The 26,542-nt window shown below is 41.9% G+C and overlaps 1 protein-coding gene across 4 annotated transcripts in view; it reads left to right on the top strand.

Annotated features, from left to right (window-relative positions):
- HECW2 (HECT, C2 and WW domain containing E3 ubiquitin protein ligase 2) overlaps positions 1–26,542 on the top strand; it is a 1,154,081-nt gene that overhangs the window by 587,397 nt on the left and 540,142 nt on the right. For all 4 annotated transcript variants that reach the window (XM_078680421.1, XM_078680420.1, XM_078680424.1 and 1 more), the window contains 2 exons: positions 20,005–20,099; positions 25,331–25,406. In XM_078680421.1, the coding sequence (XP_078536547.1) occupies positions 20,005–20,099; positions 25,331–25,406 (171 nt within the window). The remainder of the gene's footprint in view (positions 1–20,004; positions 20,100–25,330; positions 25,407–26,542) is intronic.

Genomic DNA, 26,542 nt, shown 5'->3' with positions numbered 1-26,542 from the left:
GAGCGACCCGGTACCATGGGACAAAGACTGTTTGATGGCATTCTTACAGCTGCGAGAGGACCTGTGTCGTGCTCCGGCATTGGGAATGCCTGATTACAATAAACAATTTTTTCTTTACTGTTGTGAGAGAGAAGGTTGCGCGTTGTCTGTGTTAGTCCAAATCCATGGGAATGCCCGTAGACCAGTTGCTTATTTCTCGGCTACTTTAGACCCAGTAGCCGCAGCGTTGCCCGGATGTCTCAAATCCGTTGCTGCAACGGGTGTCAGCATTGAAAGATGTGAAAATATCGTCATGGGGCACCCGTTAGAGGTGTGCGTGCCCCATTCTGTTGAACTGTTGATGACCAGGACCAAAACACAGCATCTGACCAACAGCAGGCTCACGCGCTATGAGCAAGTTATTCTTGCTGCAGAGAATGTGACCCTCAAGAGATGCTCTGTTTTGAACCCTGCCACCTTGATGCCACTTCCAAATGATATCGAGGATGATGATGAATGTACAGACCATGACTGCCTTGATGTGACTGAACTATGCACCAAACCCAGACCCGACATCGTAGATGAGCCACTGACCGACCCAGACGAAATTTTCTTTGTCGATGGCTCATGTGTAAGAGACGAAGTTGGGCAGTTGAGAGCAGCTTATGCTGTTTGTACAATTACTGGAGTTGTGGAAGCTGGGTGCCTGGAAGGAGTACACTCCGCTCAGGTAGCCGAGATTATTGCCCTGACACGTGCTTGCTTGGCAAGCAATCAAATTCGAGTCACCATATACACCGACAGCCAATATGGGTATGGGGTAGTTCATGATTACGGGCAGTTATGGTCTCAAAGAGGGTTCATGACCTCTTCAGGCTCTCCCATTCGCAATGGAGAGTTTGTGCGCCTGTTGTTAGAGGCGTTGCAATGCCCAGCAAGTATCGCAGTTGTAAAGTGCACCGCACATACCAGAAATGAGGACTTTGTTTCGAAAGGCAATAGATATGCTGATGAAGTTGCGCGGTATTGCGCGGAGCAAGGGTACTCTTTCACAGAGGTGGAAGTGGGCGGAATAAATGTAAGAACTGAATTAGCCATGATACTGGAAACTGTTGATACTTGGGATGAACTGTCAAACATGCAAGAAAATGCTCCTGATTCTGAAAAAGAAACATGGGAAAAGGCAGGATGTGTAATGGGTGAGTCCCATTTTTGGGTCTCAGCAGACGGCAGAGCAGTGTTGCCCAATGAGATGGTGAGTCCAATGGCTAGACTCATACATGGTCCCGTACACTTAGGGAGAGATGCTATGCTGAGAGTGTTTAGACAAACTTGGTACAATCCTAAGTTTAGAATAGCAGCAGAAGCAGTGTGCCAGCGTTGTGTGACCTGCCAGCAGCTGAACGTAGGAAAAAGAACACCAGTTGCACTAAGTCACATAGGAAGGTCTGGAGGTCCATTCAATCGAATGCAGATAGATTTCATTGAAATGCCAAGGTGCAACCGCCTCCGCTATGTCCTGGTGGTTGTTTGTGTGTTCTCCAGATGGGTTGAGGCATACCCTACACGTAGGTGCGACACCCTCACAGTGGCCAAGTTACTGCTTAGGGAACTCATTCCTCGCTTCGGGGTGCCGGCCTTTTTGGAATCAGATAGGGGAACACATTTTAACAGCGAGCTTGTGAAGATGATTTGTGTAGCGCTAAATATTGATCAAAAGTTGCATTGCAGTTACCGACCAGAAGCCTCAGGAATTGTGGAGCAGATCAATGGCACTATCAAGGCCAGAATAGCCAAAGTTTGTTCCTCAACGACCCTGAGTTGGCCTGATGCCCTGCCATTGGTTCTCATGAGCCTTCGTAGTACCCCAGACAGAAGAACGGGGTTATCACCACATGAGGTGTTAATGGGGAGAGCAATGAGGCTGCCATCTGTCCCAGCTACTGCACTGTTAAATATCACAGATGATATGATCCTGGACTATTGTAAGGGGCTGTCTGACGCCATCCGTTCTGTGTCCCTTCAGGTGCAGGCTGCCGAGGTTCCAGCGTGCCAGGGCCCGTGCCATGACCTGTACCCTGGGGACTGGGTCCTGGTGAAAAAACACGTGAGAAGAAGCTGTCTGGATGTTCGTTGGCGTGGGCCCTTCCAGATCATCCTGATCACGAACACAGCTGTGAAGGTGGGAGGCCTGCCCAATTGGATCCACGCGTCACATACGCGAAGGGTTCCAGCACCTCTGGAAGAAACAGCTCCTCTCTCGGATAGACGTCCAGCAGAGGACCGAGAAGCCATAGAGGGGGCTAGCCAAGCTGTAGAGGTGCCAGCAGAAGCAGGGGACGAGTCTGACCAAGCTGAGGACGGTCAGTACAACAGCGAAACGGAAGACGCTACAGAAGGGGAAAGTAGCTGGGAGTACGAGTCAGACCCTGACAGGTCTGAGAGAGAGCGAGAACAGACAAGAAGGAGAAGGAGTAGAAGGGCACGTGGAGAAGCTAATTGGCCGCAAAGAAGGAGCTCTAGCTTGAGGTCAACTCCAGAGGTAACCCTTCCTCCGATATCAGAAGACTCAGACCCAGAAGAAGGTGCTCAGGGCGCTGAAGCACCCGACCGAAGAAGGTCAAGAAGAGTGCGTGTGCCTAACAGAAGATACTCCACACCTGAGTGGACATATCTGGCGACAAATGTCTGTGAAACCGGAGACAGGGAGGATCCGAGCGGTGGTGGTGTCCAGTTCTGAGCCCATTATCACCGTGGAAATACGACTGTTGGTACCCGGTGTCGAACAAGAAGGGTCACTAACATTCATGCTCCCCAGACCTCCCCGCCTCAGCAAGTTAAAACACATGTTCCTTTCAGAATTGCAATTCCCCGATTTTGGTACAACGATAACAGCACATGAAGAGCACAATCTTCGCTTGGAAATATTGAACTATGCTATTGAAGCTGCAACAACAAACCTAATAGTAGACTGTTAAAGGACTTTGTAAATAAAGCAAGCAGAAAAAAGAAGATTACCTAGCGCCCAGGAAGCAGAGAATTTTAGGGAACTTCCCTTGAGTTGATGGAGAAGGGCTAGGGTTGTCTTTTTTGAACTGTTAAAGGACTTTTGCGAAGAAGGTTGTCAGCTTCCAGTTGTGTGGATTCTAAAGACAAAAGGATTAAAAAGAGACTGTAAAGGAACGAGAGGAAAAGAACTTTTTGCTAAGATAAGAGAGAGCCATATTGTCTGACGAAATGGAGGCCGGCACCCAGAACCGCAGAGCTAAATGTATAATAGGTACACTAATAGTAGGAGTGATAATATTAATAGCTTTAGTGGTAACAATTTCTTATGTAAAGGGACATGAGGAAGAGGCAAAGGTAACTGATGTGAATTCTGTAGAAACGCTTACACCTACTGTTGCTGGTGAGAAAAGGGAAAACACTCAAGAGAAAGCGTTATTAGCTGCAGAAGCCCGCAGGTTACACGTAGATGAGTCCCAAGGAGACTTTAGGTCAAATGCTTATGCTAAACTCTTATATGAATACGTGGATGCCATGGAGGTTAAGGATTGCTACGTCTGCATGCAGTTGCCGGCGTCTGTAGATGAGGGAATTCGATACCATCACCTCCCGCTGACATATGGCATTACATGTAGCTTATTGCTTAGTATATTTTATGAGAGAGATAGTTTCGAATACTATTTCTCCAATTATGATTCAGTGTTGCCAGAAGTCCCAAATTATAAGCAGATGAACAAATGGGACTACTGGAAGAGTGAAGACAGATTGGCCAAGTTCTTCATTCCTTGGATTACCTTAGATACTTCACATGCCCGTAGAAACAACCTGACATGCAAGGTGTCAGAAGTCGAGAAGAAGTTCATAGGGCAGGTGGATGATCGTTACAGGAGGCAAAAGATTTTGAAAAAATCAGGACAATGGAAAACAGATTGGACCGAGGAAGAGAAGGCACACAAGAGAAAGGGTAGTAGTGGTCCAATAGCTTTAGATAAGACGCAGAGAGGAAAGCTATGTCTTCACCGAGCCAAAACGTATTATGAAAATGTATACGTGGGAGAAGTAGACTGTGAACATGCTTTCAATATAGAGTACTATACTAAGGATTTCCTGAAGGGAATGCAAGTGATTCCAAATGTGTATTTTGTATGTGGAAGAAATGCCTACGTGAGACTACCTGACAACTGGTATGGATCATGTTACCTGGCAATTGTCTTCCCCAAAATATATCATGCACAAGACTTAGTGATCATTGAGGGCAAGACATCATCGAGGGGAAAGAGAGATATAGGAGATGCAGAAATGGTTGGAGATGTCTTTGGAGCTATGTTCCCTCTTTTGGGGGTAATCCTTAATGATGTTAAAATTAGACGACTGGCAACAGTTGTCGACAGGTTGTCTGCCAGCACTGCTCAGTCCTTAATGCTGGTAGAAGGAGAGATGCAATCGATAAGGGCTATGGTTCTTCAGAACCGTCTTGCATTAGATGTCCTACTAGCAAAAGAGGGCGGAGTCTGTAAGGCTTTGAAGGTCCAGGAATGTTGCACTTACATTCCAGACAATTCGAAGCCCCTTGAGAAAGTTATTAGGAACATAACTAATATTCACAAGGAGATCGAAGACTTGAGTAGAGAAAATGTTTGGGAAAAGGTGGGCCACGGAATGAGTGAAGTTGGAGGGTGGTTTTCCACCTTAGGCAAAAGCTTTGTTTGGTATATACTAAAACCTATCATCATAATATTGATCTGTGGGATTATATTGTGGGGATTGGTGAGGGTATTCAAATGGTACAGAGCAAGAAGGTCAGAAAGGGCCCAAAGAGAACAGCTGCAGAGATTGGCTGCCATACAAGATAATCAGTACAGGAGCCTGAGGGCTCTGGAAGCGCAGAGAATGCCAGCAATAACTGCAGTCTAAATGTTAATGATGACCCCGAGAGGTCATCAAAGGGGGGAACTGAGAGAGCGCAAACTGACTTAAATGTATGAGTACATCACACTTACCTGTAGTAAGCACAAATCATGAGGAGAAATGCCATGAGTGCTAATAGTATCTGCAATTATATTCTGAATGTATAGCTAATGTAGAGATTTAAGTAGAAGTGGAACTAATACAGAAATGTGTGACATTATATGATTTTAGTAGATGTGATTATTTCTGAATCTATGTCGTGTAGCTGTTAAAATGTAAGATGATATGTGGTAAACGCAGAATGTGGTAGGCCTCAGGGCCAGAGCTGGAGCTAAAAGGGAAGGTGTTTCTTTTCACGACACAGATTGTATTAATGTTTTGGTCATTGCATTAAATGGGCCATGATATATAGAGATGTCTACTGAATAATAGAATAAGAATATTAACATGCTTTAATTAATGAAGAAGTTGAATGCTATAATCGTGATGAGAAATATTGTAGGCCTGAAATGTTTTAACATTGATTTGCACGTACATGTCTGGGCTTAGAAATGTTGCAGGCCTTTTTGGAAGTCTATGAGAGTTGGGTTCTTGGCTGCAGATATCTGTCTGCACAGGAAAAGGGGGGATCCAATTATAAATGAATGAATAGAGGTCTGTTCAGTAGACGGCCCAGACATGGAGGAGGGTTCTGGAATGTTTAAGGGGTATCAGCGGGCCGGAGAAGAGTCTGAGAAGCAAGGTCAACTCTAACGTATGAGGCCCAATACAAAGCATCATGGAAAAAGCCAGAAGCTACACCACGTGAGGGGCGTCTCGCAAGGGGCGTCTCAAATGTTGTTGACTGTTTTGTATTAGGGACAGCACCCCTGGGTGGAGTTAGAGCAGATACCTGAGGACCCTTTAGAGAGCGGATGGGTAGGCAGAGAGGGGTCATGACTGGAGAACTATAGGTTTTCACCAAGAGACTTAGAGTGAGTGATTTCCCTTGGGGGTCATTCACTGCTGACACCTTTGTTAGGTTGGGACTTGGTTAAGTAGGGATACCATCTAGAGCAGGGTAGGGACAGCCTAACCTGTACGTTTTCCTCCAACCTAAATGAAGGAGAGATATGCGTCAATGCTGATAGCTTTATTATTCTTAGAACTTGTGTTAGTGATTTCCGTTGCTCGTCTGAGGGCTTTCCGAGAGCACATGTATGTAATTGGACCTGTGTATCTCGTGAATCTCATTCTGAGATGCTTGTATTTGCAGCTTATCATATCTTTACAATAAACTTTTGAAAGCTAGAAGTTGTTTGTGATCTTTGGGAGCAGAGTCCTTTATTGGGTGAAACTAACTTGGAAATAGGTGCACTTTCTTTCCTCACAGACAGGCAACAAAGGTTCAGTCGACCAGATCGAGGTTTGGATCAATAGATATAAGGTATCGATCAAAATCTCGCCCTTTCAATACCTTCAGGTGTAAACTGATAACGCTTGATTGAAGATGGAGATTTATGTTATTATAATTGATAAACCAGTCACCAAACTCCCCCTGACATCGGGCAGCAAAGAGTTCAGGAGCAGAATCCAAATGGAATCTAGCTGCAAGAACCAAAGATTTGGAAGAAGAATAGTGGGCAAATAAGTGCAACAAACAATATGGAAACAATTTGTTGCAACACATTTTTCTCTTGTGATTATCTCCTTTATATATTACTCAAACAGAACCTGATATTACAGGAAAGAGTCATACTTCTTCATGGGTTATTAATGTCCTCTGGGCAAGCCACTATCTTGGCAAAGGTAGTTCATAGGCTTGAGCATTCCTTTATCTTCAGAATCTTGGCCTCAGTTAAATGTGTGAAGTAGAAAACCACGTTTTCAGCCTTTGTCCGATGCCATATTCCAGCCCAGCTTATGCTTCTAGCTAATAGCAGAACATGCATCCGGCGGACTACGATCAACGCAGTCCGAGCTGCAATGACACCTATTTATGTGCCGGGCACTGTGCCCAGCAGCAGGCTGTCTGAGTGTCCAGTGTTTGCAGAGCATTCCTCTGACCATGAACAGGTTCCAGTGTGGTCTAGGCACAGTTGTGACAAGCAGTTACAGACATGGGCAGGGGGTTCAGGCATTGGTGTTGATTCACCAAAATGCTATGGGTAGCGGAAGTGACATTACATGTTTTGAGTCCCAATTACAACACAGGAAGTGATGTCATATGACTTTTGACACATTGACACCCTCTAACCTGTCTAACTTTTCTATTATATGTCACGTCTTTCTCAGCTGTTGTTGACTTTTGTTCACCCCTCCTGTCTATCTTAACTGTGTCTTTCTCTCTGATCTCCTTATAATACATTTTCCCCTCTCTCACTGAACTCCTTTTTCACGTGTTCTGTCTTCTTTTCCCCTCTATTTCCCCTTTCTTCCTCCTCTCCTCCTCCATTATCTGTCCTTTTTCACTCATTTATGTCACAGTATTATTGATATCTCTTTCATCCCTCTTTGTCTCTCTCAAATATACATCCTCCTTTGTTTGTCTTTTGATCTCTCACCCTTCTCTCTGTGGTGTCTTCTTCCTTTCATAATTTTAGCCTTATTTCGCCTCAAAGCTTTTTACCTTTATCTCCTCTCACTCTCATTTTCTCTCTCCTCTCTCCCCTGTATTTCTTTCTTACTCTCTCCACAGCAGCGGAAGGCACAGAGACAATCCACACTACTTGGAACAACAAATTATTCTTTTACAAATTAGCTACTGTCCTCTGAGGTAAGGGGGTAGCAGTGACAGTACTGGGGTTCTCAGGAGGCAAGCCAGGGGTTACAGCTGCTACCCCTCGAGAGCCCTAAATGAGGTCGATGGTTTCAGGAGGTAATGATCTTCTGGGAAAGTTGTCTCTGGTGTGGGACAGCCCTGTACTAGCAGGTGCTGAAGATTCAAAATTCTAGTATTAAAAGTTCTTTCTGTGGTGTGGTTATTTGACTTTCAGCCTAATGTGAGGTTTGTTTTGTGTTTGACTTATGGGGGACATTTCCTTGTGTCTTGGTAGTTCATTTGGAGAAGCCACTAATGTAGATCATATGAATGTTCTACAGAGAATTGGCCAGGGTGGTAACCCTCATCTCCCACAAGCCATACTGCTCCAGCCGAGTTGTAATGAAGGCCATTGTCTAAAATCTCCTGAGATCCATAAATGTCACTGAATTTGCAAGAAACAAACTTTTGCAAGTAAATAAACATTTTAACTTGTCTATCAAACAATTGGGCAAATATAAAACCTGTGCACTGAGCTACACAAACCTAATTGCCGTATGAAGTTAAAATTTGCTCTGATCAGGTTTAAAGTTGCACTTCATTGAGAAAATTCCTTGGGCCATGAACTCGCATTTGAGGTGTAGCAGGGTTTCCTTGCTCACCAGCCATATATTCTCGCTGACCCACTAACACTTTACGGGTCCGGGAGTAGCGTTCAGGTCTATATAAGGCAGTAGCGTCTTCTACCAGATGAGGGTGGTGTGGCGGGGAGAGCATAGGGGGGTTAATTAACCCCCCCCCCAACTTTTCTTACTTAAAACGGCCGGCCGGCTGCCGCCTCCATCTTCCTTCCTCATTTCTGCAGTCCGGCCAACAGTAGGAAGTAGGAAGCACCCGGCACAGTGATTGGCTCCCGGGAGCCTATCACTACGCTGCAATGCAGCGTTGTGATGGGAATGAGCACCATTGATCGGCACTCAAACTGGAACAGGGAGCCTGTGCATGCTCCTGACCAGGCTGAGTAATGCAGCTTGGTAGGAACATGCCAAGTGCGCATGAACTGTTTGATTGGCCCAAGAGGGCAGTGCAAATTCTTCATGTGCTTTTTGTAAGTGCAAACCACTCCTCCCCTGCTATGGCTAGCCTCACCCCACACTGCACACAGGACACCGCCTGCATGTAATAGGAAAAATAAAATGGCAATAACGATACGTTATTGTCATTTTATTTTTCCTTTTTGTGCAGTGGGGCAACGCTCCTACGCCTTAGTGGAGGAGCCGTCACTGGTTAAGGTCTGTGTAAGGAGCAGCAAACAAATGACTATTCGCAAAGCCCTGGGCTTCAAGGTAATTGGGGAGTGGGGAGTAGGGAGACAAGAGATGTACCGCTGAAGGAAAAAAAAAACAAATGCAAAAATCACAGATTGGAATCAGCTAAACACCAAAAAGGTCATTTAATTGATTAGACAGTAAAGTTGCCAATTAACTGTCACAGTAACTTTAGTAACAAACATTTGGTAAATGTAAACACTGTGCAGTAATCTACGAAAGCCTCGTCTCTGTTGGCAGTTAGGATCCTCTCTGCCTTTTCCATTCTGGAGAAGGGCTCTTGCACGCAATGTCAGGTCTCAGGATTTAGTGCTCACCAAATAGGATATGTTACAAAGCAAACATTTACAACGCATGCTTTTACACCGTGGTTTTTACATCGCAACATCCATTACAACACATGATTTTACAACGCATGTCATCATAACGCATTTTCAGAAACTACATTTACATTGCATTCCATTAGAATGCATACCATTACAACACATACCATTACAACGCATAATACTTTTAGAGCAACAGTAGGGTAAGTGTTGGATAGTGTAGGGGTAAAAATGACTATTCCCACTCCAGTGAGTGCAACAGTAGGGTAAGTGTTGGATAGTGTAGGGGTAAAAATTACTATTCTCATGTACCCCAAAACCCATACCCACACTAAAACATAAGATGCGTTGTAATGGCATGCGTTGTAGTAACATGCGTTGTAATGGCTGCTTTGTAATTGCATGCGATGTAAAGGCTGTTGCGTTGTAATAGCCGTGTTGTAAAGGTTGTGCGTTGTAATGGGTGTTTCCCGTACTCACCAGCTATATTTTTCTTCGTTCTACTGCAATAGATTAAATTAAACATGAACTCTTTGTATGTAGTAATATCTTGTATAATTGACCATTCTGTGATCTGTCTTTTATGCTAGAGGTGTGCCTTTCTGATTTTTGCAACGTGACTTCATTTTGTGACTTTCAGCACCATCTATAATGGGTTTCTCTTGTGGTGCCGCTTTCAAATAAGCATTTCTGTCATTCTGGCGGCTGTAAAAATTATACTTTGTAGTAAAATAAAGGTTTATTTCTAAATGTCTTTATGTTGGAATAACAAACTATTCTTCTTGAAACTTTCTTAGCTTTCCTACGGAAATATTTATATGATTATGTCCTTCATCCCCCAGTCAAGAGATCTGGGTTAAATCAATTGTTCTTTTCCCCACCATGCCACCTCAGTTTGGGCTCACCCACATGCAAATCAATCTCGACTCTGTTCCTCATGGGAACAGTCCAGCTCAAGCTGCTACGCCAGGTCCTCCTCGGACCGGATGTAATCAGTTCAACATCCGCGTAGTGGTAATAGAGGGTGATTTTTTTCACCTGATGCAGAGACCCCAAGATGAGAATGGGAAATACGTTTTGACGTTTTGCTAGGCCATTTGCCTGAGTAGGAATTGCGGCTGATTCGTAATTGTAAATCTGATCTCACACACCATTTATACACGATCACAGGTTTAGGTCGCCACTCAGAAGGGGCTGCGAATATTTTGGCTCCCTGTTACAACGGAGGACGTTAGCAAAACTTTCTGTGCCTAAGCTCCTTCTCATAAACATCTCTTTGTGTTCCTTATCAGCAGCCCAAGCATACTGACAGTTGAATAAGAATCACTTCTCATACTCTCTGCATGCACTGACATTGTTCAAGTGCTTCTGTTCCTTATTCCTTTTGAGTGAAGCCTCACAGAAAGTGCTTACACCACCGTGCTTAGCTGTTCACCCTCCCTAAACAAACACCCGTGTGAAAGGGCCATTTCTCATGTCTGAGAAGCGTCAGCCACAATCTTTAAGCTTCTTATGTACATACCTCAGTGAGAATCCACCAATGACCTTTCGCCGCCAAGGAGAAACATGTCAACAAAGGTAGGGTGTGTCTTTGAACACGTTGCACATACTTCACTGTACAACAGAGGCTAGTGATGCAGAAATGCATTATACAGAATTATAAGGTGCCATTTGCAGATGCAAAAAAGTTGTTGACTTAGAATGTATTATAAATTGGTCACAACCTGCTTTTTAACCAAATGAAGATAAAATGTTGTGTGTGCTAAGATGGAAAACTACTCATTTATGTTTGGTCGAGGATGACTGTCTGTGGCAATAATGTGGGTCAGAACACTCAGTCTCAAACATAACTGTGGAGATCACTTTCCTTTTAGTCAAAAACAAAGTCATAAGTAAAATAGAACAGTCTGGAGCGTAAATAATACAGTTCTGACCTAAATTGCCAAAGAAAGGAACCTCTCAGACAGCTTAAATGGGACGAACCATATTTTGTACTTTGCCTTTTATGTACTTGATGCAATATTGCAAACTGTGCAACCCGTACATTGAAAAAAACCTCCACATACCATCCAACAACGTTTAACACTAGATTTGTAAATCTTGGTCAACCTCATTGGCAGGACCAGTGTAGCACCTTTGTTGCCATTGGCCAACTTACATTTCATTCCTTCCACCTCTTCTTGAAACTGGCTCAACTTTGCAGCATGCAGTGGCAAGCTTGTGCCCGGCTGCAGGTGCCATAGGCTACATTCTAGTACTGCCTGGCTTTAGATGTGCTGCTGCTAAAGTGGTCAAAATGATGCACCCAATCTTAAATGGAGGAATCTGGACCTTCAAGAGAGTTAGCAGTGTTCCTGTATTATCCTTCTTCTTGTCTTCGCTTTTAAACTGTTTCTGGATCAGTTCACCTGGTATTAGATGATATTTGGCAAAAGCTGTTGATTTTTATACAGTTTTCTTCTGATTGAAGGGTTGCACCCATACAGGATCTGATGAAAGTTATGCAGATGGAACCTCATCTACATGATAAGAAGCAACTTTAATCCTTTATAGGCTCATGTAAATAAAGTCCACCGTTTATTGCAGCATTTCTTGTGATACTAGAGCCTTACAAACTGATGCTCTTTAAGCATTTGTGTACCCAAGAGAGCAAGAATAAGCATTTGAAAAATAAAACCGAAATTGTCCAGGCTCCTGTGTAGAAGCCTTTTGGCTGTGGAGGGGGTTATGTGGTACCTGTGCTTGAAAGCTCGCTGTGGGCTGGATGCGGTCTTTTCACAGAATGTGAATGGCATGGAAAGTGCAGGGACATTCACCTCAAGAAAACTTGGCAGTGCCACAAAAGTTGATGGGAGGAATGCTTGGTTTATATTTAACCTCTGGCAATCGCTACTTGTATCATTCCAACCCATCATTCTTTTGCTACGATGCCACCTGAGTTTGGGCCAGCCTTATGCAAATCAGGTTTGACCCTGCTCCCTGTAGTTAGTATCAGCTGAGACTAGGTGAGTGCTCCCGAAGATTCCCAAAATCCGATTAGAGTTTTGTAGAAAGAAGGACCTCATATTCTTGGACAACCAAGTGTCACCTTAACCCTGGGAAGTAATTGGACGAATATCTCCCTTCCATTGACCCAGTGGTGGCAGATTATACATCTTCCTTGGGTGCAAATGGAAAGGAGGTGTACCCACACTTGATGATTTCTATGCAGGTGGTAAGTAGGTGATGCCCTGTGGGTTACCACTGAATGGGCTACAAACCGTGGTGAGTGGGAGTGGGTAGTAATAAACTTTGGCACTCGAAGCTTGGAGAGAGTCTTATCTGAAACACAGACCCCCAACTAAGTATATGGTAGCTCCCTTGTATGGGATTCTAATTGCTCTGTGTCTCCAAGTGGGACCTAGCAATAATTGGGACTGATAGAGGAGGAATGAGCCTTGTGCACTAACTCATATTCTGTGCCACCTTACTGTTTACCTGTACAGCAGTACTGGGTTACTCTTCGGTAGGGAGGATGTATCCTGAACTGTAGAAGAATAGCAGAGTGTCTGCATTAAGTACCTCATTGCTAAGAGTTGGCTTGGTGTTCATCGTCCATTTCACGTGTGCTGTCATGATATGACTTGACTAATAGCACAATAAACATGGCATAGTCATAAGACTGCAGAATTTCAAAGTCTATCCCTGGATCCCCCTATCTCTTGGGACTAAGATGAACATCAGCTAGTTGTTCCTCTCGACCATCCGTGTCCATGTCTGGAGGGGGTAGAAGTACCTGATCTGTAATATGCCACCCGTGCTGACTGTGGGCATGTTTCTGTTCATACCCACAATCATCAGGAGAAGAGTAGGATGCTGGTAGGTGCGTGGCACAGAACAGCTGTGCCATGAATGTGGGGTTCTGACAGGGGCCCCCAATGAAAAATAATGCTGGGGTGCCCCAGGTGGGACACAAGGGCACCCATTACAAAAATAAATACATTTATAGGCACTTTACCTTTTTATTGAAAATAAATATATACATTTTCTACCTTATGATGTACCATTGGTGTTGATAGGCTACATAAATACATGACCTATGTAAGTTCAATATGTACAATGGTAATAACCATACATTGTATTAATCACGCGATAAATGATATGAGAGATATTGAATAATTATTGTAAAGACTGCACTTCTTAGATCTGTGGCTGTTCCAGTCTCTGTTGTAAAGATTGTAAAGACGGCACAACGCAGAAGGAGCATCCTGAAAAAGAGGCTTGCTTGCATACTTTCTTAATGGCTTGAGCGCAAAAAAAAATTAATTGTGGTAAAGTCCGTTGTTAAATGGGTGCATAAGGACCTGAGATTCTGTATTGAAATAGACTGCATTTTTGCAATTGTTTTTTGATCAAAAAGAACTTGATAGTAGAAATTGTGGTGCCATTAACAGGGCACAATTCATTGAATTCATGTTGAATATTTAGGGCCTCACTATGATCCGACATATCTGTGGTTGCGGAACCAACCAACCTGCTGCCGTCTGCAGTTCCGCATACGCAATTGCGATGCAACCGCACAGGGTGAAGTCGCAAACTCCCATTTCTCTATGGGAGTTTGTGTGGTGGTCGGAAACCGGCCGCTGCACAAGCTCCCAGAGAGAAATGGGAGTTTCCGTGAGGTGAGGAGCCTGCCACACGGTGCAGGGATTTACAGGAGGGCAACATAGGTGCCCCCAACCATAGGCCACGGAGGTGTGGGGGCCCTGCTAGGGGCCCCAAAAGCTGCTTTACGACAGCCTTTCCAGGTCGAAAGGACCGGCATGAAAAGGCTGTTGGAAACCGACATCATAATCCCAATGGCAGAAACACGGTCCTAGAGGGATTATGGGCTAGATATAGGTAAATAGGATTTACCGATTCTAAAATACCGAATTTTACCGATTCGGTGTTTTAGAATCGGTAAATCCTACGTAGGTAATAATTCGGTAAAAATTACCGAATCGTTAAGATTCGGTATTTACCGAATCGGTATTTACCGATTCGGTAATAGCCAATCATTCCTATGGGGTTGGAGGCCCATAGGAATGAATGGCAATTACCGATACGGTAAATACCGGTTCGGTAAAATAGGGAAAGGGTCAAGGGTGGCAGGGTGTCACTTTGACACCCTGTTGCACCCCTGATTAGTGCTTGTGTGCACATGTGGCACACATACATGCCCTAAGGGCATGTATGTCTGTCACATGGCACAGTTGAAAATGCACAAATTTGCATTTTCAAAGGTATTCGTTATTTACCACCAACAAACAGTTGGTGGTAAATAACGAATCCTGAAAGCACAGGAGCACTCTTTAAAGTGCTTCCTACATGTCATTTACCGATTCGGTAAATGATGATTCGGTAAATACCGAATCGGTAAATGATGATTCGGTATTTCCCGAATCGGTAAATTTGCCAACTACATCTGGAAAGCCTATTACCGGTAGGTAACAGCCGATTTCGGCTGTTACCGACCGGTAATAGCCTTCCTACATCTGGCCCTATGTGTGGTTTCAATCTGGCCTATGGGCTCCGTGAGCCCATTGGAAGCCAGTCGGATTGACCAGCCGGTTTGGACTCCGACTGCCTTCATTGAAATACGGCAGTCGGAGTTCAAACCAAATATACCAGTCGGTAAGTGTTAGATCTGGGGGTCTCTAGATGGCAGAGGTAGGTACCACTGTCCAAATAGGGACCCTTGCTTCTAGTCAGGGCAAGGAGATAACCCTCTGAGATAACCCCTGCTCACCCTCTAGGTAGCTTGGCACGAGCAGTCTAGGCTAACCAGAGGCAATGCGTCAAGTATTTGTACCAACACTCACAGTAACACAGTGAAAACATCACAAACTGACTCCACAACAGTTTAGAAAAATAAAGGTATTTTTAATCTAAACTACACAAGACCAAAACAACAAAAATCTAACATACACAGTTCAAGAATATGGTTTCAAAAGGAGTTCTTAAGGTTGCGTTAGAATTCTCTACGTTGCGATAGAATTCTCTACTGATGCGTGAAAAGTTCACAGTTGCGTCACGTTTACTCACAGTACCTTTTAGTTGCAACAAAGTTCCAAAAGCAGAAGCTGGTGCGGTGGAAAACAAGCGATGCGTTGCTCCTGAGACCCTGGGGAGGCGATGCGACAGCCCCGCTGCAGCAGCGGGCGTGTTGCGACGAATCCGGTCTGTATGGGGAGGAAGGCCACTTGTATGGATTCCGGTGCGTAGGTTCCGTAGGAAGTCTGTTCTCGCAAAGGCACGATGCGACGATCTCGAAGGGGCTGCGACGATCTCCGGGGTGACGATGCGCGGTCCAGCGGTGATCCTCTCTCTCGCAGCTCCTCGATGCGATGGTTCTGCGACGATGCTCGCAGCGACGTGATGCGGTCCGCAAGCAAGCGGTGCGGCGTTCTCACCCAGCGACGACAGGCTCTGCGACGATACTCGCAGCGATGTTCGATTCTCCCGCACCGGTCTGGTGCGTCCCGCAAACGAAGGATGCAACGTCTCTGGCAGCGGCGTCAGGCGCTGCGACGATCTCGACCTCCGTAGCGGCGGGAAACTTCTCGCACTGTCGGGGATGCGCTCCGCAAGCGAGCGATGCAACACTTTTCAGTTTCAAAAGTCACTCAAGCTTAGTTTCAAGCTTCCCAGCACAGGTCCAACCTCCAGAGGCCCCACAACTGGATCAAGCACTCTTGGAGGGACAGAACTCTCTCAGCAGAGTTCAGGGAAGCTGGGGGTGAAGTCCTTTTGTTCCTGGGACTTCAAAACAGGGAGCCAGCTCTTCTCAGGCCCTTGGAGATTCCTTCAAGACAGGGGACACAGCTCAGCAGCAAAGTCCTTCCCCTCTCCTTGGCAGCAAAGCAACAGGTCAGTCCAGCAGAGCAACAGCAGGACAGTCTTCCTTCTTCAGTTTCAGCTTTCTCCTTGGCAGAGGTTCCTTCTTGATTTCCAGGATGATCTAATTTTCTGTTGTCAGGGGTCCTGTACTTATACCCCTAAAGTCTTTGTTCTCTTGGTGCATGTGGGCCCTGAGCCCGGTCTGAACCAGTTCTGGGTGGATCCTGAGCACTTTGTTTTGCTGGCTGCATCTTTCCTTTCAGAGTGAGGGGCAGGGTCCTCAGCCGCCCAGCAGGGGGGTGGAGCCAGCATTGTGGAAGGCAGGCACAGCCCTATTCAGCCCAGGTGCTAACTCCTCCCACCACTCCAGTTGCAAATGCAGTCATTCAGCCTAGTGCTGACTCATCCAGCCTCCTGGGGAATCCCCCAGCCCCTGTCACTCTCAAACCAGATAGTCAATACACAAACAGGCCCAGGCACACAGAAGGGTCAGACAACAGAACCGCAGCTTTCTAAAAGTGATGTTCTCAAACACAGGATTTAAAAACAACCTTTCCTAAAAGATGTGTTATTAAATTCTGAGTTCAGGGATACTAGATACTTATGTCCTATCTTGTTCCTATGGGAAGAAATGCTGTTAACCACTGTAGCCAGCATCCCCCATGTTAACCTATGGAGCAAGATAGCCTTACAGTAGTGAAAAACGAAAATGGCTGCCATTCACTACCAGAGCATGTCACCTGCACTAGTACATGCTCTACCTTTTACATACACTGCACCCTGCCCAGGAGGGTACCTTGGGCCTTCCATAGGGGTGACTGATGTGCACAAAAAGGGAAGGGTTAGGCCTGGTCAGTGGGGACACTGACCAGGAGGACATGGCAGTTCTAAACTGCCCATAGGCACTGCAGTGGCAGGCCTGAGACACCATTTTAGAGCTACTCCTGTGGGTGGCACAATCAGTGCTGCAGGCCCACTAGTAGCATTTGTCATCACCAGCCCTGGCACACCCAGTGCACTTTACTAGGGACTTCATGGTGATACAAATATGCCAAACATGTATATTCAATCAGAATAACAATTTACACAGGGAGCACTTACACTCTGGCACTGATCAGCAGTGGCAGAGTGTCCAAAGCATCTAAACCAGCAAAAACGAAATCCAGCACAGCATCACAAATACAGGGGGTAGAGGCAAAAAGATAGGGGAAACCATGCCAAAGATGCCAGGTCTAACAGTAAACCTCCGAGCAGTTGGAGGCTTACTGACCAACGTCCAAATCAGGCCACTAATTGTATACTGCAAATATGTCACACTCTCTTCACAAAAGAAAGAGTAATTATATCACAAAATGAATGTAACTTTTATGAATAATGCAATTACGGGGAACGAGGGTAGCCGATTGATGGACTGGACACAAGAATGATGGAAACTTATGTTTCAATGTAATAACTATGTGGTTCTTGGAGAAAGTAACCCCAAAATTCAAAGAATGTGGCCAGTGATCCTTTAATGGCCAAGAACTGAACCGTTGTTGGAGATTAATGTTGACTAGACAGTTATTATTAACTTGGAAGCCATGAGGGCGATATTAAAAATGGTTGCATTTCCGGAATCAGATACCCTGTAGAAGGCTGTTTTGTTGAAACTCGTCAATTGTGTTTGCTCATTTTCAAATAATGAAATTTGCACCTTATGCTGCTGTGAGTGCTGAAATATTGGAGGGACATACTGGAATATATATATATATATATATATATATATATATATATATATATATATATATATATATATATATATCGAGAGAGAGAGAGATATCACAATAATAAGACCAAATCTTGCTGATTTTGGAAAAGATTGAACACCTTATGTGCACCTACCCACATTTCAGAACACTTTGACATAACATAAGCACTTGCAGTCAATCTGTAAAGCTTCTGATTGCCGCATAATTGCCACGAAAGTAAATTAATGTTTTTTAGGGTTTTCTAACAAGTCAGTGGGTTCTGTGATGAAGTTTTTAAATCCTGCCTCAAATATTTTGGAAATACTGCCTATTGCGTGCTTCAACTTTGCTTTCCTGCTATTCGAAAGTAGTTTTTTGTAAGAATTTTTATTATGCGTCTGAATTACAACCGGTGTTGTCATCTAGAACTTTAGCAAGTTGGATAACTATTTCCGTGGTGAGACGTGACCTAGGACCAACTCTTAATTAATCTTTTAAACCAGTATGGATTCATTCTTTTTGTAACTTGTTCTAATATTGTAACTTATTTTAATATTATAGTATCAATAAAATAAAAATGATACCTACTTACCTATTGTGCATGCATTTATTTGCATGTATGTGTATGTAAATCCATATCATAGGCAGCCATGGCATATTGTGAGCATGTTTGGCCTAATATTGGCCCATTCCATGCATAATGGCGGTTTTCGTGTCAAAATAGTGGCCATGGTATAAAGTGACCTCTTCTTGGTGTATTGTCGGAATCCTTGGAACAGTGGAGCTCAACCCAGGCATAGTGGTGGTTATCCTTAGCACAGTGGCGGTCCTAGCATAGACACCGTCAACCCTGGCTTCCTGTGGGCAATTCTGCATTGCAATTTTGATACCTGAGTACGTGAAGTGTTATCTGCCCATACAGTACAATGGTACATGTGAGTACTGAAAAGCAGATATTTTGTAGGACAAAAATGATACGTTTACTGACAGTAAAAACTGAAAATGGGTTAAAAGGTGTTTATTCACAGAAAGCAGCAAGACTTTTCTTAGAGAGCATGAGTTTGGCTTAAACAAAAAGACAGTATGGTGGAGTATTTTGTGTATATTATATTAAAAAAATGGCTATATCTTTTTTTTAAAAAACAATATCGTATGAAAATACAATATTAATTTATTTAGCAAAACAAAAAAACCGAATATTTGAAGAAAAAGTGTATGTTTTTATGAATATGACAAGCCGATGTTTGAGGGCAAAATGACTGAATTTCCACTACTCCTGTGTGAAGTGTGGACCTGTTAGAATGATGTCCCATAAGGAATCCATCTTCTGTCTGAGCCTTTGGGGTCTTTCTAAAATGAATGGTGGCTCTACTTCCTGAACCCGGATTTGTCTGTCTTGAGGGACAGTGCTGCTTAGACAGCGACAGTTGGCGTTCATTTTTCAATGCCTCCCCAATTAGTTTATCAGTTATAATCTGAAACAGAAAATCAAACTAGAATGGGTACAATTATTTATTCCACAATTATATAAGCAATGTTAGATTGCCTACCCAGAATGTTGAGCAGCCTGTATAGCCTATTGTGTTGTAACCATTTAAAAAGAAAAATATGCAGAAAATGCACCGTTCGTTTCTGAATTCAGAATTTTCTTGGCTTGAAACTCCCACTGCTCCATTGGAGGGTTGGATTTGTTCTGCCCACCATGAAGGTACTGGCGTTATTTTAAGAAAGCCTTTTTCAAAACTCCTTATAAAACAGGAAGCGTTTTACCCAATTCATTTCAAATATATGTTGTAAAGTGCAGAATTTTAGCCATTCACCCAAAACAGAAAGGTCCCCTAAATCTTCAGAGACAAGTAAGACATGCAATGCTTGTTTGTTTACTTAGCACAATTTGGGCTGCTGTGTACTATGCCCTGGCCACCACCACCGCCTTCAACATAAAGCAGCCGCCAATGAGTGTTTTTTCACAGGTAGGGATGCGCGCTCAGCTAAATTAGCTCTGACTGATGCAAAGGAAGCAACACTAGATTGTAGCTGGTAATTATCTCAGGAAACAATTATCCATTGTGAATGTTTGATATACATTTAATGTTGAATGAGTTCAAAATTATCAATAATTTGTTTTCCAGCTGAAATTAAGATCTGCTTCAAGTACTACCATGGCGTTAGCGGAGCCCTGCGAGCTACTACTCCCAGTATTACTGTAAAGAACCCTGCTGTGATGGTAGGAATTGTGATTTTCTATTTCATTATGAGCACTGTGACATACTTCAGAAGATAATCTGCAGCTATGAGAAGGCTGGAATAACTGAGAATGTAAAGATCTATTGTGGTATTTTATTGAGAAAACGACTTTTGCATCTTTATAACTAGCACCCAGCCACAAACATCAGTAAACAACAAGGACTGCTCACATAGACAGAGGACATACATGGAGGCTCAAAATACAAAGATGAAATTGAGTGTTTCAATAAAATGTTTATGTACTGTACAGTAGGGCAGTGTTTCCCAAACTGTAGATCGCGACCCACTGGTAGGTCGCAAGTCAATTTATGGTAGGTCGTGAAAGTCCAAGCACTTAATAAAGAAACCTTTAAATTCTGTATTTATCTTGTCATATTTGCTGCACTTCAGTGTGATGGAAGCACAAAGATTTCAATAAGATCGAAACAAATCAAGACACATTTGGTGATGCACAAATGATAAATATTCCCTGGAACCAGATTCCCACACATAATCATTTGTGTGTAATATAGTTTTATCATTAAAGCTGTATGTCTGTGCAATTTTAATGCCCATTTTAATGGAAAATGTGCAGTTTGTAAGTGACAGTGCGCTGCTGCACAATGCTTTATTTACACTAAATAATTGCCTGCCTCATGTCCATTAAAGCTAGGTGAGACGCGGAGGTTTGTTGTTCTAAAACTTGGGTTGTGTTTCTAAAAGTGCAGTAGATTCCAACCTTGTCAAAACTCTGTTCCGTAGGATGCTTCCCGGGTTGGGAAAGTTTATCATTGGCCAAAGTGTCTTCCTTTAAGTCACGTAGGCCCACATGCATCAAAACAAAAACCTTTTGCAAATGGGCAGAGTCTCAGAACCTTTGCAACCGGTATTTTTGCATTTGGGATGCATCATCCCAAATGCAAAAATCGCAATTTAAGTAATCTCTAAATTGTGATTACTTAAATATTGATTGCATTTAAGGAATCTCAAATTGAGAGCCCTTAAATACAATGCATTAAAGTAAAAAAAATGTGCTTTCGCTAAAAGGGGGAGCAAATAATTTGCAAAAACTTTGAAAAATGCATTAAAGTGCATTTTTCAAAGTGCCATTTCACACACACACATTCCCTTGGGGCATGTGTGTGTGCAATATGTAGTCATATGCAGATTTCAGGGGTGCAACAGGGTGTTCTTTTGACACCCTGGCACCCTTGAAAATGCATTCTCAAATTGCGATTCTCTAATTGAGAATCGCAAATTGAGAATGTCTGCCCATTCATTCCTATGGGCCTCTATGCCCATAGGAATGAATGGGGAGGTATTCCTTAATTGCAACTCGCAATTTGCGAGTCGCAATTAAGGAATGTTTAGAATTCGCTATTTTTTAAGCAATTTCTACCTGCATAGCCTTTTGCTATTCCTTATTAGCCAATCCTTATTTTTTGCTAGTAAGGAATCGCAAAAGGCATTGTTGATGCATGTGCCAGATAGATTGGTTCTGAATTGCTAATCAGCAATTGCCTACAGAGATACGATTGTGGAGCTGAACAGGATCGGATGTTCAAGCCCATGGTACTCTCAGCTGGTAAGTACAGCATAGAATTGTATAACATTTTCCAAAAAGCTTTTGCCAAATTGAATGGGGACTGCTATGATTCAGATAATGAATTGGAGCTTTCTGGTCTACATGTGCTAGAAGGAGCCCAAGAAGGCACATAGGAATGGTTCCATGTTTAAATATCGAAAACAAAAATATAGTTTACAAAAATATAGATGTAAAAATATCGATTACAAAAATATCGACTCCCTATACTTAAGCAGGTAAGTACAATAATATCGACTCAAAAATATCGATGTAAAAAATATAGATGTAAAAAATATCGACTTTAAAAAATAATATAACTTAAATTAAATAATTAAATAATATTAATATTATTAACAAAATAAATTAAATTACATTTATATTTTAACTATTTATAACAAACAAACTTAATTTAATCAATATAAACATAATAAATGTGTACATATACATATATTTTCTTAAATACATTTTATTATTATCTTTATTTAATTTATAAACTTTAAAATTATAGAAAAATAAAATAAGCACATATATAAAACATTTTGAATAAAATAAGATATTCTATACTTAATTTACACATTAAAGTATTAAAAAATGATAATACATACATTTAATAACAAAATAAAAACATTAGTAGTTAAAACATTTGATAGCTAAGGGGTAAAAATTACTATTCCCACTCCAGTGAGTGCAACAGTAGGGAAAGCGCTGGATAGCGTAGGGGTAAAAATTAATATTCCCACTCCAGAGGGTGCAACAGTAGGGAAAGCGTTGGATAGCGTAGGGGTAAAAATTACTATTCCCACTCCAAAGGGTGCAACAGTAGGGAAAGCGTTGGATAGCGTAGGGGTAAAAATTACTATTCGCACTCCAGAGAGTGCAACAATAGGGAAAGCGTTGGATAGCGTAGGGGTAAAAATTACTATTCCCACACCAGACAGTGCAACAGTAGGGAAAGCGTTGGATAGCGTAGGGGCAAAAATTACTATTCCGACTCCAGTGAGTGCAATAGTAGGGAAAGCGCTGGATAGCGTAGGGGTAAAAATTACTATTCCCACTCCAGAGGGTGCATCAGTAGGGAAAGCGTTGGATAGCGTAGGGGTAAAAATTACTATTCCCACTCCATAGGGTGCAACAGTAGGGAAAGCGTTGGATAGCGTAGGGGTAAAAATTACTATTCACACTCCAGTGAGTGCAACAGTAGGGAAAGCGTTGGATAGCGTGGGGGTAAAAATTACTATTCCCACTCCAGAGGGTGCAACAGTAGGGAAAGCGTTGGATAGCGTAGGGGTAAAAATTACTATTCCCACTCCAAAGGGTGCAACAGTAGGGAAAGCGTTGGATAGCGTAGGGGTAAAAATTACTATTCCCACTCCAGTGAGTGCAACAGTAGAGAAAGTGTTGGATAGCGTAAGGGTAAAAACTACTATTCCCACTCCAGAGAGTGCAACAGTAGGGAAAGCGTTGGATAGCGTAGGGGTAAACATTACTATTCCCACTCCAGAGGGTGCAACAGTAGGGAAAGCGTTGGATAGCGTAGGGGTAAAAATTACTATTCCCACTCCAAAGGGTGCAACAGTAGGGAAAGCGTTGGATAGCGTAGGGGTAAAAATTACTATTCCCACTCCAGTGAGTGCAACAGTAGGGAAAGCGTTGGATAGCGTAGGGGTAAAAATTACTATTCCCACTCCAAAGGGTGCAACAGTAGGGAAAGCGTTGGATAGCGTAGGGGTGAAAATGACTATTCCCACTCCAGTGAGTGCAATAGTAGGGAAAGCGCTGGAACCCAAAACAATAAAAAATACTCACATTTTTTATTAAATTTAATTTCCAATATAAACATAATTAATATATACATTTAAATATATTATTATTAACAAATATAATTTAAAAGAAATTAATTACACATTATTTAACACTATAATGTCCACCACACACACCTAAAATTATTTACACAATTACATTTAATATTTACTAATTAATTAATGAAAATTAATGTTTTTTTTTAATTAATTAATTAATTAATTAATTAATTGCCAGCTTTCACACCATATACACTTATAAACACCACAACACAAACCTAACATTAATTATACATTTACAATTACTAATTACTAATTAATTAATGGTAATTTATTTAAAAATTATTTAATATTTAATCAATACAAAATTAATTACATCACACCATTTACACATATAAACTCCACAATACACACCTAAAATTAATTAAACAATTAACATAATTAATTAATAATTGACTAATTGAAATTTATTAACAACTAATTATTACACAATTATAAATAAATTAACACATTAATTAATCAATTAATTTTATATAATTAAATTACTTGCCACCCTATTCCCCTATAAACCCACAACCCGCTACGGAACTAATAACACAAAATTCAACATAAAATACATTAATAACTAATACAATTCCAAAACATAAAAATAAAATGACAAACAATTCTCATTAAAAACACTAAAATACATAACATTATTAAAAAATCGATATTTTTGTAAACTATATTTTTGTAAAAGATATTTATTACAACTATATTATTGTTATCGATATTATTTACCTGTCTGTCGATATTCTGGTCAAACTATATTTTTGTTGTCGATATTTCTTCAACTCGCTATTTCTGCGGGGATATTAATGTAACACGATATTTCTCCATCGATATTCCTTCTCTGCACCCATAGGAATCACATACGTGTATTTCGGTAGACTGCCTTTTGTTTCAAAGGCTGATGAGATGTAAGAAGACACTTAAGAATTAATGCGTGAGCTGTGGGCTAATGAAATGACAAATCTTGATAATCTGTCCAATGTAAGGCTCATGCAGCACACAGATGTTTGAGGAAAGCTAATTACTAGGTGTGAAGATGCTTCTGAACTGTTCATTGGTAATATTCAATATGAATGTGTCTATACGACTTAAAGCCATTGATGCTCAAGAATCAAACTAAAGTTAACCGAGTACAGCAGAACTGCTCTCTAGGGCATTATGTTGAGAACTCATAGAATCTGTACTGGCATGAGTAGCAGGTACATCTTTAACAATAGAACAAAAGACAGCTGCTCATTGAATTCCTGGTAGTCACACCTCAATACAGTCTAAGTATTACTGCGGAAGTCCCAGTTAAAGCTGAACATTTCCCAGGTCACCTCATTAATCTGGGTGCCTAGATTGTGAGATGACCAGCGAAGGAACTCAATTATGAAGATTTACACCATCCAATAACTGGTGTTTTTATTGGTCTATACATTGCATGTCGACCCCCAAATTCTGGCAAAATAATCTCTTTAGTGATTACTTTAGTCATGTTTTTCATTGGTTTTTGTGTCTGATTTCACGTTGAGTCCTGTGGCACTAGCAGAGCTAAATTAAGCTTCACTTCCTATATGTAATCATATAATCATATGTTATGTATGCAAATATAAGGATGATTAAGGGGTATTGGTTTCTGTTTCCAACATTTGTGACCCCCTCTAAATTAGTCAGCCAGATGTAGATCGTTGATTTGAAGGAAAGACAGTGATACTTTGCAAACCCAGGTTCGAGAAGTATCCCATCGTAAATAGAGGCCCATCCTCACTGCTTGCTTCCATGCTTGAATGTGCATTTTCTTTTCCCTTTTATCAGATGGGGGCTGAAGGTATGGATGATAGTGCTTCTGCCAATCAACAGAGTCGAAAATTAGTCAGCTTTACATTATCAGGTAAGAGTTTATCATGTCCTTATGAAACTGAAACTGCTGGAAATTCAAGCCACATTAGGTAGGCAATCTTAGAACATTATGCATATTATCTCACTCTCTCCTACTGCTGACAGGGAATAGAAAATAAGAGCCTCCATAACATCATTGTGCTCAACTAAATGACAAGAGTTATGTTTTTTTACTTTTGTTCCACATGCACCTCACTGTTGTAGATACATTTGCCAGGCTTGACAAAGTACACAGCACATTTTAAAACAATTGTTAAAGCCCGTCTCCTTAACCAAGGATTGATCATTTCAATCATTGTGACTATACCTCTATTTCACTTGTGCTTTTTCCCACACACAGTCATCAAGAGGTAAAACAAAACACTTATATAAATCACCAGTACGACCTGACAAAAATATTATATACGTTCAAATGTACATCCTTTTCACCAGTCTGTGATCATGTGAGCAAAGCATTTAGGAGTCAGGGACTCAAGATGTGTCCTACTGCATGCTTTGCATTTATGAATCTAGTATATAGTAACTGTCTTTACTAAGAACATTTGCCAGTTCTCAAATATGGGCAGGTATGTCTTTGAGCGTGAACATCGAACTGTTCCTTATACTTATGTATGCAGTGTAAATTTATTGACACAAAGTTCTAGTATAAATATCTCACTTTTAATTAGATGAATCCAAATAACTATATGTAAGTAATACAATGATGGGTGCACAGGCTTATACATTTATCTAGAGTGTTTATAATTTGTGCAGTAAGCCCAAAGTTGATATTTATTATTTATCCGGGTTTTTTTATGCAGGGAGATTATTTTTGTTGAATTTTTCTCATAAGCCTTCTATTTTAGGTTTTGAATATAGAATCAAAGTCAACAGGGTAATGCCTTCTTCTTTTATTACATAAAGACGTCCTGGAAATGGTGTCCCTGTCTGCCTCTTGACTGCTGCAAAACATTTTCCAGGCACTTGCTCTTGCCAGGCTAGATTACTGAAATGTACTGTATCTTGGCTCTCCAAAATACTCACATTTAGAATGCAGTCGTTCCAGAATCGTGCCGTTTGTGGGTTTCCAGAGCTACAGAGACACACATATAGAGCTTTATGTCTTACAAATCGTGCTGTTCGTCAACT

The sequence above is a fragment of the Lissotriton helveticus genome, chromosome 3_1 (assembly GCF_964261635.1).
Source record: "Lissotriton helveticus chromosome 3_1, aLisHel1.1, whole genome shotgun sequence".
NCBI lineage: Eukaryota > Metazoa > Chordata > Amphibia > Caudata > Salamandridae > Lissotriton > Lissotriton helveticus.
The sequence above is the reverse complement of the archived record's forward strand: the minus strand, read 5'-3'. Positions and strand labels throughout refer to the sequence as shown.